General features: G+C 54.7%; 3 protein-coding genes across 3 annotated transcripts; 1 reads left to right on the top strand and 2 right to left on the bottom strand.

Moving 5' to 3' along the window:
* Nucleotides 1–63: 63 nt before the first annotated feature.
* BZA05DRAFT_343090 (major facilitator superfamily domain-containing protein) lies at nucleotides 64–2069 on the bottom strand (the record flags this gene model as incomplete). Its single annotated transcript, XM_051481067.1, has 4 exons — nucleotides 64–1263; nucleotides 1328–1541; nucleotides 1606–1733; nucleotides 1800–2069. 4 exons carry the CDS (start codon nucleotides 2067–2069, stop codon nucleotides 64–66), a joined length of 1812 nt encoding a protein of 603 aa, XP_051335872.1.
* Nucleotides 2070–5148: 3079 nt separating this feature from the next.
* BZA05DRAFT_343021 (uncharacterized protein) lies at nucleotides 5149–6979 on the bottom strand (the record flags this gene model as incomplete). The annotated part of the gene is made up of 4 exons (XM_051481060.1): nucleotides 5149–6120; nucleotides 6187–6648; nucleotides 6715–6871; nucleotides 6939–6979. Coding segments are annotated over 4 exons (1632 nt in total), but the record flags the coding sequence as incomplete, so codon positions are not given.
* A 2540-nt stretch (nucleotides 6980–9519) lies between these two features.
* BZA05DRAFT_409458 (uncharacterized protein) lies at nucleotides 9520–10831 on the top strand. The gene has a single exon (XM_051484800.1). It carries the CDS (start codon nucleotides 9610–9612, stop codon nucleotides 10744–10746), a length of 1137 nt encoding a protein of 378 aa, XP_051335874.1. The 5' UTR covers nucleotides 9520–9609; the 3' UTR covers nucleotides 10747–10831.
* The last annotated feature ends 2231 nt before the right edge of the window (nucleotides 10832–13062 follow it).

Here is a 13062-nt window from a genome sequence, read left to right on the forward strand (position 1 = left end):
TCAATCCGTACTCCAAGTATCATAAATCGAAGTATATGTCAATCACAGCCCCCACCCCCGCATCTAGACCTTCTCCATCTCCACCTCCTCGCTCTTCCCGGCCTTCTGCTTCCTACTCATCGCCGGCTGACTCGAGTTCAACTTATCACTGAGGTGGTGCCTACCCACACCCACACTAGCGACGACCGCACACAGCGCGATCGCGAGGAAGAACCACCACATAGCGCGCATTCCGGTAGCATAAGCGTCCTGCGCAGCCTCTTGCTGTCCTTGGTCAAGGGACTTGATGAACTCGATGCTGGCGCTCGCGCTCTCGCCGCCGATCCTCTTTGCGACGTCGTCACTGAGGCCGCCTTCGGTAGTCGTCTTCGCCATCGTATTCCCAAAGACGACGAGTCCCAGCGATATCGCCAGCGCGGTGCCAAGCGTCCGCAGGAATGCGAACGTGGTTGTCGCGGTGGCCATGTCCGCCGGCGCTACGGTCGCGTGGATAGCGATCAGCGGGGACTGGAATAAAGGCCCGCTGCCGATTCCGCCGAGAAGCTGGTAGATCACCAGCTCCGACCAGCCGGAGGTGCGCGTCAGCTTCACGAGCAGCCCGAAGCCCACCGTTTGGATCAACACGCCGAACCAGATCACTTCCTGGTAACGGCCGGAGCGGGAGATGAGGACGCCGGAGAGCGCGGCGGCAAGAGAGAGGACCACGACGTAGGGGAGGACGTAGACGCCCGAGAGGAGGGGTGTGGCCCCGCGCACTGCTTGGAAGTACAGCGGCAGGAAGTAGCAGCCCGCGATGAATACGAAGCCGTGGAAGAACGCGATGGAGTAGCACGAAATGCTGGTAAGGTGCGTGAACAGCCGCAGCGGCATGATGGGCTGCGACGCGAAGCGGTATTCTACCAGCAGGAACAGCAACATCAGCAGCACGCCGACGGCGAGGAAGCACACGACGATGGGTGACCCCCACGGGTGCGTCAGGCCGCCGAATTCGAGGCCGACGAGGAATAGGATCACCCCAGTGACGATCAGGAAGGTCCCGAGCCAGTCCACCCGCTTGATCCCCGCCCCGAGCGAAATCGTGGGGGATTGAAGGTGCAGGAAGAGGTACAGCCCCAGGATCGCGATGAAGCCCATCGGAATGTTGATGATGAAGCAGAAGCGCCAGCCCCAGCTCGCCATGCCCGTGAACACGCCGCCGAGGACGGGGCCGATGGCGGATGCGGCCGCCCAGGTCATACCGACGTACGAAAGGTACAGTCCACGCTCACTATAGCACCCCCACCATTAGACTAGAAAACTCGAGTTTGATCATCAGAGCGGAGAACACATACCGCATGGTGACAATGTCCGATATCGTAACATTGACCAGACTCAACTGGCCACCCGCACCGAGCCCTTGGATGATCCGGCCCAAGAGCATAAGCTCGATCCCGTTCGCCGCTGCACACAGGACACTCCCGATCATGAACAACACTGCGGCAGCAAGAAGCACCGGTTTTCGGCCCCAGATGTCACTGAACTTTCCCCACGACGGCATGAAGCTAGATGATACAGTCAGCCGACAACTTGACGAGTGTGTGTGATGGAGCTGAGGGGGGGACTAACGCAGCAGATGCGAGAAGATACGAGCTGCCGATCCAGGTGTACGCCGACGGCGACTGGAACTCTCCAGCTATCACGGGAATCGCCGTGGTGATGATTGTCTGGTCCAAAGCGGACAGGAAGACGCACAACTATTACGGTTACTCGTCAGCTTCTGTTTCTTTCCCTCGTCTGTCTCTCCCCTGGTTGAGGCCTACACATAACGACAGTACAATGAGAAATTTACTCTTGCGACTGAGTTCCTCCTGCTCCAATTCGGGCTCCGCCGGCTGTTTTTCCGGCTGTGGCGCCGCCGCTGTGGCACCCGCAGCATCCTCCATCCTGGCCGCCGTGGACGTACTGGCACTATCCTCGAGCTCGTTGAGCTTCTCCGACTCAAGAGACGTTATCGACGCGTTGGCTGTATTTGTATTTGTTGTCGTTATTGTTGTTGTTGTCGTCGTCGGTAGTGGCGATCCTGTTTGCATGTCCACTCCCACTCCCGAAGTCTTTGGGTCCATAACTAACGAACGACACACGCACACACACGCACACACTTCAAGCTTTTCGAGCCTGGGGCTTCAAGATGATCGATCAGTACCGTATCCGAACGTGTTGGTTGTTGTTCGTATGTCCGTATGTATGTACGAGGCACTTCCGTATGTACAATACCAGTACTTCCGACTTCCGACTTCCGACTTTCGACTTGGAGTTCAGCTGAAGAATGAAGAGAAAAAAAAACCCCGTAGTTAAACGCACGGGCTTCCCGCTTCTTTATACCCTTGGCCTGGCCTCAGTGGCCTGGCCCGCGGCGCGGGACCTACTTACCTACCCTCTTCATGCTTCATGCAGCTACCTACTCTACTACCTATCTATACTGTACATATCTGTCGGCAGCGGCCTGGGGAACGGACGTCATCTTCATCCTAACCTACCTAACCTACCGAACCTACCCAGCCGAACTCAACCTAACATCTGACCGACTACCTACGTCTAGAGCAGACGAAACGAACGTGCGGTGGTTTGATAGAAGGTACATAGAACATAGAACATGAAGCAAACTGGCAGCTGTCCCATCCGTTCTATGTTTCTGTTTTACATTCTCGCCACGCCGGAACAGACAGACGTCGAGGGGGGAGGCGTCAAAGAAAAGTACCGTCTGTACCGTACGTGCTGTGCAAAGAAGTAGGTACTCTAGATGTCTGGCCCATGTGGACTGGTTGGGTAACTTTGTAAGTCATAAGTCACAGAGTAGATGTCGGCTTTACCCGTGCGCCACTCGCCGGATCGTCGGCTCGCCATGCAAGAAACACCACTCGGCGCGGCCATCTCCGTTTCTTGTGGGCAATCGATGGGCGGGTGGAGATACCACTACAGACATGCCAGGATCCATGATGGCCACTTCCTTTCTATTTTGTGGGTACATGAGGAAGAAAGTTGAGTCGAGCCTTTTCAAAAGAGGTGTCAAGAGCAAAGAGCAAAGGAAGGAAGAGTTTGCTGTGCACGTATATAGGACGGTATGAGCACCCAGAATGACTGTTTGCAGAGCAGGCAGAATTACATCGCCCGGTTTGCTACGGCAGCTGTGGCAGCTGTACGGGAGGCGGGCGGGCGGGGTCGAGATAACTACCGGTTTCTGCAGAAGTCCATTACCCACTGCGCATTACATATTTCGCACCACGAGGTCCCGCCTCCTCCTCCCCAGTCTCTCCAGTCGATTATCCCCCACTTCGGTTCGGGTCGCTTATTTATGTTTTACCTTTATCTCCCCCCCCAATCCCAGCCACAGCCCAGTCCAGCCCCAGCGCCATTGGCGGCGGCGTGCGCCGTGCGCTGGACATCACTATCACTCAGCCCCCCCTCCCGCAGCGACCAACAGCGACCAACAGCAGTGAACAGCAGTGAACAGCTCCTGATTCAGCGCGCGCCTGCGACTTCCCTTTCCTTTCCTTTCCCTTCGTTCGTAGAGCACTAGTACTGGGTAGTATAGTAGAGTAGACACGCCCACCCACGTGCCCGCCCGCCTGCCCCACGCCCCGCCCACCTGCGCGCGACGACGCGTTCGGTGTTCGCCCATCCCACCCACCTTCACTCCCGCACAACCACCATGTCCTCCACCACAACTAGCACGTCAGAAGCAGACCTCCAAAAAGTCTCCCCTCCTCCCTTATTCCCCCTACCTTCTCCCCCCTCCTTCTCCCCCTCCCCCTACCCATAGTCACCCCGCTGACCCAGCGAGAAATAAAAGGAACTCGAAACCCTCCGCACCCTCCGCGCGGCGCTGGAGAGCGTGAAGCAGCTGGTCGGCAACGTGCGCGCGGATGTGGCCACCATGCGGGGGAACTACGATGCTGTGACGCGGGTGGAGGAGCGGCTCGAGGGGGTTTTCGGGTTTGCTTCTGGCGAGGCTGCGGCTGATGGGGAGGAGGGGCTGAAGAAGGGGGGAAGGTTTGGGAGAAGGGAGTGAATGGACGCGCGAGGGCGTGGGGATCAGTAAGGCATGCATGGAGCGGTAGAGAAGCGAGCGATAGTTCTGTTCAGTTCTGTTCCATTTCTAGGCGCAACAGATACCAGACACCAGCCAATCCCGAGCCAATCCTCAGTTAGTCGTAATATACTCATTTCCCAGTCATTTCTCCGTGCGATCCCAAAGCCACACATCCCCATTCCCGTTACATGATTCCCTCCCATTCCATTCCATATCCCTACCGTATCCCATATCCAATCCCCCAAATTCCCAATTCCCAATTCCCAATCCCAATCCCGTTCCCCCCTCCTTCCTTCCTTCCTCCCCGCCCTATCCAATCCACCCCAGTCCACCTACCCAGTCCACCCACCCAGTCCACCACCCAGCTCACCCATTCCAGCCCAATCCAAGCAATCGTTCAACGAGCGTATTATCCGATCCTGCACCCCCCATCCCAGTAGTATTCTAGAATAACAAAAAGCGAAAGTAAGTTGGCGGCGACCGAGCCTGCAGTACGTACGATAGAGTAGGTAATAGTAGTAAGGTACTTTTGTACTCGTACAATCAATAGAGAAGCCTCCACGGAAGGGGGAAAAGGGGGGTTAGAGAAGAAGAGGAACCAAAAAAAAGATCACGCAAAAAAAGAAAACAAAAGAAGAAAAAAACGTTATCCGCTAGCAAATGCAATCCAAACCCAGACATGCAGATTAACAAAAAGAGTAAATAGAAAAAAGGATTTGAAGAAATAAAAAGGCAGGTGTGATGGAGGAAACATTGCAAGAAGCAAGCAAGCCGAATGATTGCGATTGCGATGGCAAAATCGAAGCCTGGCCAGCAATACATGCAGGCGGATACAAGTAGAAGGCGAACCAACTCCAAAGTTGAAAAGCATAATCGGCAGCTCAGCTTAGCTTCCCCCAGCCGAAATCCAAACGAAGGAACCATAGACGGCAGAAGACCCAAGACGAGCACCTTCCCATCCAACAATCGTGTCGTTAAAGTCCATGTCTATGCCGTGTCGTTGCGTTCTGAGACAAAAGGATGAGACGAATGCAGCCACACGACACGACTCGGCACTCGGCGATGCGATGGAAAAGTCACTAACTATTTTTCGGTCTTTTCGCCGTCGAACTTTCCGACTGGTCCGACTCGGGTGATCGTCTTTTGTTGTTTCCGTTTGTCTCGGACTCGCTCTTGAAGAAAGGCGCAGGATTCGGCCCAACGGGTGTCTGGAAGTTGAGTGGACTGGGCAGCATGCTGTCACCGCCTGCACCAGAACGTGAGAACGCATTCGTTCCCATATTGTCCATCCAGCCGGAGTAAAACCCTCCCGGCGACGGGAGCATGGCATCCATGAAACGGCTTGGTAATGCGGACATCGGTGTTTGTTCGGGCTGACTGCTGTGCAAGTTCGCTGGGGGCCGTGAGAAAGGATTGGTGGGACCGGTGGCGCCTGCACTCAAGAGTCCCCCTATGCTGTGGCTGGGGGACGGGGGTGGCAGTACGACTGGTCCATTCTCATTGCCCGGACGAGCAGACACATTCCCGGCATTTCCGCTTGTGTCCCTGGGGGATGCATCCGGGCTACCGGCATCCGAATCCTCACTAGGAATTCGCACCTTCAGCTTCGGCCGCATTCCAGCAGACTTGGGGTCTGCCATGCTATTGTTCCGTGAGGGTGGTGGCGGGGGCGATGTGGACAAGGGCGGTAATGGGATTGGGGGCGGTATTGGCTTCTCCTCTGTCTTTGCCGCATTTCCACTGCCTCCACTTTGATTCGCGCTGGTCTCTATGGGGGGTGGCCGAGATTCCCGCGCGCCAAAGCCAAAGTGCGCCGCAAGCATGGAATCACTCGGACCGATAGGTGTGAACATGCTACGAGATTTCGCTGGTGCTCTTTTGTGCTCCATCGGCTGTGGTGGTGGAGGTGGTTCGGAACGCGTGGCCTGCTCGTTCTCGGGAGCAGATGACTCGACATTGTACACCAGTGGCATTGATTGCCGCCTGCTATTCTCGTAGTCCGACTGTGGCTGCGATGTCTGTGACGGCTGGTGGTGCTGCGGTGGTGGTGGCTGCGCATACTGTGGATATTGCATCTGGCTCAAGTTGGATGGTTGCATCATCTGCCCGCCATACACCGGCGGAGGAGGCGGCTGGTGATGCTGTTGCTGATGCTGATGCTGCTGTGGCTGCTGCTGTGGGTGTTGGGGCGGGTGTTGCATGTATGCATACCCATTCTGATGTGAAGGAGGCTGACTCGCAGGATACCCGTTCGGAGGCACGAGATTTGAGCTATTACGCCGAATTTGATTCCTCGACGATGGGCGCGTCATCGGTTGCGGCGTTCCAACACGAGGTCCCATCGGATAACCTGATGGACCGACAAGGGTTTTCGACATGTTTGGGGGAGAAGCAGAAGCGGTATGTTGTCGATTCAAATGGGGCGGTGGATGCTGCATGTGGTGCGGCAGCGGATGATCGTTCGAAGAGTGTGAACCAGCGCGGTCAGCACCTATGATCGCGTCGTCGTCATCATCATCATCCATCAGATCCTTCTTCCCGAAGTCGCCTGGTCCTTTCGTCTCATGCGCCGTCTCGTACTGCAGCCAGAAAGTCAATATCCACAGCAAAGAAAGCAGGCAAGCGGAAACTCGCGGAAAACATACGTATGAATGTCTGTTGATCATCTCATTCACGTCACCGGAGCAGTACTGGTATAACTTCTTGTTACCACTAAAGATGATGACCGCGACGTCTACCGAGCACAGCACGGAAAGTTCATGCGCCTTCTTGAACAGACCACCTTTTCGCTTCAGGAATGTACTATGCGAGGGCAAACAGTCAGGATCTCCGAAACGGGCCGGTGAGGGAAAGGAAGCGATTCACGTACACTGAGCGATTCCGGTCATCCTTAATCGGCTTTATTTCAATCTACGACCAAACAAGTAGACGTTAGCATTCATGGCCGCGCAATAAACGAGACGCGCCAGTGACCGTTGGGAGGATAAATGCACACCTTTCTTCGACCCATCTTGACGGTAACGAGATGTCAATACGACGCGCCCGAGCGGCAAAGACGTCAGTTCCAAGCCCTAGCAGCACGTTCAAAAAAGATTATCGCTATCCACGCCAGACAGTCGTAGTAGCAGCAGTAGCGGATGTGATGGGCGAGCGAGCGGGTGGACTGTCGTCGGCGCGCGGCGGAATTACTCGGCTGGCCGGAGGATCCAGAACTAACGGACGTTTCGCTGGAGCGAGCGGGCCGGGATGGTGGCGGCGGCGGTATCTAAACTTGGACTCTGAAGTGGAAAAACGGCGATGAGACGGAACGGGACGGGACGAGACAACAATCCGAGGACACAAAGCAATCGGTACGGGGTGAGGGGGGCGAGCCCGCGATAATTCCAAAGCGCTACGGGGAGAGACCAGCAAGCAACAGCGGCGCGACAAGAGGCACAACCACGAGAGCAACACTACGGTTGCTGGCTGCTGAAAGCAAAGGGCAGACGAGCACAAAGAATGGAGAACTGAGCAGAGGAAGAGGAAATAGATCGGGATTGTTTTTGGTAGGTGCGAGGGTAATTTTTAGGAGAGTTGTAGCGGACAGGCCGGGCTGTAGTGCAGTGTACCGTGCAGTGTCGGTAGGCTGTAGGCGCCGGAGACGAGAGAGAGCACGAAAGGCTTTGGAAGGGTAGGAAGTGAGGACGATTGGCGATATATTTATGAATAGAACAGCGCGACCCTTTGCAGGTGACGGGCGCAGGTTCGGTCGGGGAAAAGCTTCGAGACAGCAGCAAGATTCAACGGTGTGGTGCAGGCAGAAGCGGAGGCGATGGGGTTGGGTTGGGGGGGGTAGGAGAGGAAGGAAAGGGAAGGGCTTAGACTCCATAAATAGAGCAATGTTGCTAATTAAGGTCATTTGGCTGGACTGGATCTGGGTTAGTGCAGCACACTTGAAACGCCATGCATCGCGCCTAAAGGGTGTGTCATCGATACTCACTCGCCTGCCAGCCACGGACATGCATATGGGGGGCTCTTGGGCTGACAGAGTGCGTCGAATGGGGGCCAAGAGGCGGCACTCAGGCCTGTAGAATACTCTACCCGCACTCTTCTCCATGTCTGCCTCTCCGCCTTCGACTGCACATCACCACCACAGCGTTGGCAACCACGCTCATCGACCTCTTCTGCTTCTGCTTCCGCCACTGCTTCCCCCGCCTCTCCGGTCAGAGAATCTATCCATAGACACTCTCGCAGATAATGATTAGAGACGGGTATAGATATATCTACATACAAGTTTGCAGGCTTCGGCTCGCTTGGTTCCCGTCGGACGAGATATGGCTTGTTGAACATCGAATTCACGAGTCGACCGCAACTACATACGAAACGTCAGCATCAGACAGTCAGAATGTCGGTAAAAAATGACCGCTCGCCGAAGCACGGACAGGCGGGGAAAACGAAGGCAGGGTAACCTACAGCCGGCCGGGCTTACGAACCCCGGATTAACGCCTCACCGGTGACGCAACGGTGCAAGTGTACTCAGTACACTTTATTTTTGCATCATCGTGATAACTAGCATCACAGCAACCGTTGCTGTGATCTATATCGATAGGTTGGCACTATGATAACCTTGACTTGGACTCTGTCGGTGGACGGCTGAGGGTTAATTCCATCACACCGTCTCGAGTAGTTACACACACACAGTCATGTAACACAAGACTCACTCGCGATCGGGCCGTTGCGATCCGTGCTCCAGCACGGGCCATGTAGAGTAAAAACTGAATCCAACCTCCTCTTCCTCCCCAGCAAACAGATGGGGAAACCCGGTAGGAAACACCTAAGGCTAGGTTGGATACTCATTGATCCTGTTGTCATCCTGCAATCAACTGTACTCCAAGCAACGCTCATTGGTGTCATTGAGCACAGCCTTGGACGGATCATCAACACACCTCTGCTTTGAACTTCGCATTCTTTTACCTCGTTCGCCGAGGGCTCAAGTTTCGCCAAGAGTCTATACCCTCTCCAAACGCCACACCTTTTTTGCCGATGTCATGCTGGGTACCTACTCCCATGCACGTGGGATCACTCGAGCGCAACGCCTGCCCCCTCAGTCCGTCCCCGCATGGCCTGCATGGCAACGCCTGGATACGAGTATGATCAAACAAACTTAAAATAAAGTCTGCATGGCAGTTGAGTGTGCATAGTCTTAACCTAGATACCAGATATGCTATGTACACGCAATCAATGAAGAAACAAACAAACAAACAAAGCTTGCATGGCAATCTCCGAAGCACGCAACCACAATCATGATTGGGTCCTGGTAGTGAGGCTGATAAAGCACCTCTGGCCAATAGATGTTGTGGGATCTACTCATCGGACACACCATCTACTAGAAGCTGAGTCAGAACATGCAGTACTTGCAGATGTTGGTCATTGGATGCCTAGAGAGATGTGTTATTTCTGCATCTAGTTCCCACGGGGACACTTGATGACTTCCAGAAGTCCGTGAACGTTCAAAGTACCTCGATCACAATTCCCGGATCTACTCTGGTCGACTCCCCACCATGCTACTCCTCATCCCGCCCAAGCTCGTCTTCAACATCGCCGACCACTGCGACAAGGTGACCGTCTACAACCTCTCCATCAGCCATTCTCGTTTGTACGAGCTCTTCGGCCCGCTCAGCAAGCAGAACCCCTCACCGCAAGGCCGCTACCTCATCCGGCGGCAACAAGAGGACCCGGCCGGCCTCACTTTCGCATGTCGCGGCTGCCAGCGTCTCCGCCCGTTCTACAGCAAGCCCGAATCCATGTACTCCCGCTCGCCCTCCTACCGGTGGCAAGGCATATGCATCGCCTGCGTCGCAGACAAGAACATGCCTAAGGAATACAAGCCAAAAGACGGCGACAGCCTGTCCTGGCTCGGCGGGTACCTCACATGGTGCTACAGCCACGAGGGCTTCGCGGTAATCCAGTACCTGACAGCCAACTTTGCGTGCTGGCACTGTGGGCGCCACTCAGGCTCTCGTGCTACGCTGTACCACAGGTGGTACGCGGGCGACCCTATCGGCACGCAAGGGCGCGACTGTCTACAAGCGGAGCTACTTTTACGCGGGGAGGCGGACGGAACGGACGGGCTGGAGTTCCGAGCCGAGAAGCTGGTCTCGCGGCTGGACGCGTGTGTGCGCCTGGCCGACGGGCGGATGGATATGGCCGAGCTGGCGGTGATGAAACGGCAGCTTGCGGACACGGCGAAGGCCCGCGCCTCCCTGCCCCGCTATGAGCTGTACCATAAGGAGGTTGATACCGTCGGCGAGTTTGTGCGCGTGGCTGAGGCGCGCAGAAGGACGAGGGATGTGGCACAGCTCGGACTCACGTTCATAATCGAGTATGGCCCGCCGAGGGAGGATAGGGTGCGCGCTGAGGCGTTCGCCAGGGAGATCTACCCCTTCCGTGCTGGGACGCAAGACTTGAATAGGTTCGGTGATCTGAAGTCAATCAAAGGGGCGGGTTTGAAGGAGGCGATCATCGGCGGGATCCCTCGCAACTGTGATTTTGAGAGGATCATGAACCGGCCTGATTACGGCATGGGTTATCATGAATTTATAAGGAAGCTTAAAAGCTTGCATTCCAAGCAGTACCGATATAACTCATGGGATGAACCCTGCGCGCGTCACTACAAGCCGTGGTGGTATGCTAGTTGAAACGACGCCATGTGGATTTGCTGCTTGGTTGTTTCATTATACCAGGGGCCGGTACATAAATACATAATTCCAGTGAACATATCCCAGTGTGTAGATGTTTACATCCAGATCTTGGGTTAAGTACCTGCTTGGTCTGTAACTGTGGGAGCTGGTGATATCTGTGCAGACTCGTGGAGTGTACCTATGATATCTACCTACTTCCAAGTTCCATCTCCGTTCCTCAGCCACCGTTGGCCATTCCGCCATCACTCCCTCGCCCCTCGCCACTCCCTCGTCCCAACTTCCAAGTGCAAAACCTCTATCTCTCTCGTCTCTCATCTCATTCTCCTTACATATTCCCAGTTCCCATCCCATCCAACCTCAAAATCCCAGCTCCCCGCTCACCAACCACCAACCACCAATCACATCACACTCGCAACCCCACTCGCAACCCCACTCTACACACATCCTACCCCTCCACTGCATGCAGAGCGATAGTGAGTTACAGAAGTATCCACGAACCGGATCCCCGTTCGTTCTGGAATTTGAGAAGCTTCCATGTTACAGGTTGAGTACTTGCATGGCTATTTTTACACCTCCCGGGTTTCCCTCCCTCCCCCCCCAAAGGTTGAAGGGCCAAAGTCAAGGGCCAATGCCCGTCAGATCGCCGCCGGTCGCCGGTCGGATGTCGGCATACCACATATACAGTGGATCAGTGGACCAGTGGTAATGACTTCCAAGCTCCAAGCAATATCTAGAGCACATAAGTAGGTCGGTAAGCCCCTACATAGGTGCTTAGAAGTTGGGTACGCTAATTACGTGCGTGTTGTCACGACTCAGATTGGCTCTGTTTTTGGTGCGGATCGGTCGGGTTGGCAATTGGGTATCGTACTTATATGTGCCTAGACTCCTAGGCTCCCAGAGTACCCAGAGTGGAGTAGAGTATTTCTTTCCAAGGTTTCGTCGAGAGTTTGATCGATACCATAGTGGTTGTCTCCAGCTTGGAAACTTCGCAGCGACTAGGTCTTGCGGTTAACTAAGGTTTGTATCAGGGCAACAATGACTGCAACGATATAACGATGACGAAGAACAACAGCGGTCGATTCGTACTGACGCTCCACTCCACCCTACCCGAATACTGAGTCGTCGTCGGAATGGGAGAGGGAACTTTAACCATATCGAGTGTATTATAGCCGGCACGAGTGAGCACCGGTGAAGCTCTGCCGGAGTCTCCTCGAGTCGTCGTATGTGTGCTCCTTCGGTTTCCATCCCATCAACCGGTACGATCAATCTTCGGCGGCAGCATACACAGGGCTCTGTGAATATTTGTATGTGCGCTTCTCAACTGCTAGGTTCGGTTTGCTGGAGACGAACTCGGTCTCGATTCTCACTGCTGCTGGCCGCCGAGGGTGGAGGCTCCGACTCGTGGGAAATAAGTAACTACCCCCGGGGTGGCTTCAACTACAATCGATGGTAATTCATTCGCCTATTCATCCCCTTCCATGGCCTGCCTTAAACCTTTCCTCCCTCGCTATAGTACGCTGAGCAATCTTCAAGTTGCAACTTGGTGCTCGAAAACAAGCAGAAGCAGCATCTGATCGCCGCCGCAGTTGTAGGTACTTGGCCCTCTGGCTTGTGCACTCCAGATTTTAGTATTAGTCTTCGTGTCCCTCTAGGTAGGGAGGATTGCAGCCTACCAGTGTTTTACATATTCCAGTCCAGTCTGTCCGGACCCATGGACGGGACTAGACTACATACATCCAGATCGTCCGGAGGTGTCTGTCGGACAGACTAGTCCACTAAGATTGTCACTGGCGTCCTCCACGACCCGCTCGCAGGTATCGTTCAACAACCTTCCTTCCTTAGGGGCCCTCGGTATTCTTCAATAGATCTACATAGGCCACTCCTTTTCGCACTCGTCCTCGGCAGAGGAAATTATTGTCGTGAACCGTGATTCCCACGAGGGTGCCTGGGTGGCTGCGATAGTCCAAACCTACTCGAGCTTGTGGGAACGAGTGTGTTTCTATGAGTAGGTAGTCCACTAGCCGTTCGGAGGGCCCGTAGTGGGTGCTTGGAATATTCGGTGCGGTAGCGAGTCCAAGTTTGGGTTTCTTTCTCTCTCTGTCGTAGAGTGACGACCAGAAACAACCAATAGGTAAGTCGTGCCTCACCACCGTTACGAATTATAAGCGCAAGGTGAGGCACCACTTACTCTTACATCCGAGAATAAGGTAGGTGGCTCCTAGACCCGAACATAACAGTCAACTTCACTTCTCTCCATCTCGATCTCTCCTGTGAAGCACCTCCACGAGTCCTTCCAACAGAGCGAAATAGTTA

Source organism: Tricharina praecox (assembly GCF_024521635.1).
Source record: "Tricharina praecox strain CBS 144465 chromosome Unknown BZA05scaffold_30, whole genome shotgun sequence".
In the NCBI taxonomy this organism is placed as follows: Eukaryota; Fungi; Ascomycota; class Pezizomycetes; order Pezizales; family Pyronemataceae; genus Tricharina; species Tricharina praecox.

What these genes read in the sequence shown, in the direction of transcription:
- BZA05DRAFT_409458 (XM_051484800.1), top strand. Translation starts at nt 9,610, where the DNA reads ATGCTACTCCTCATCCCGCCCAAGCTCGTCTTCAACATCGCCGACCAC.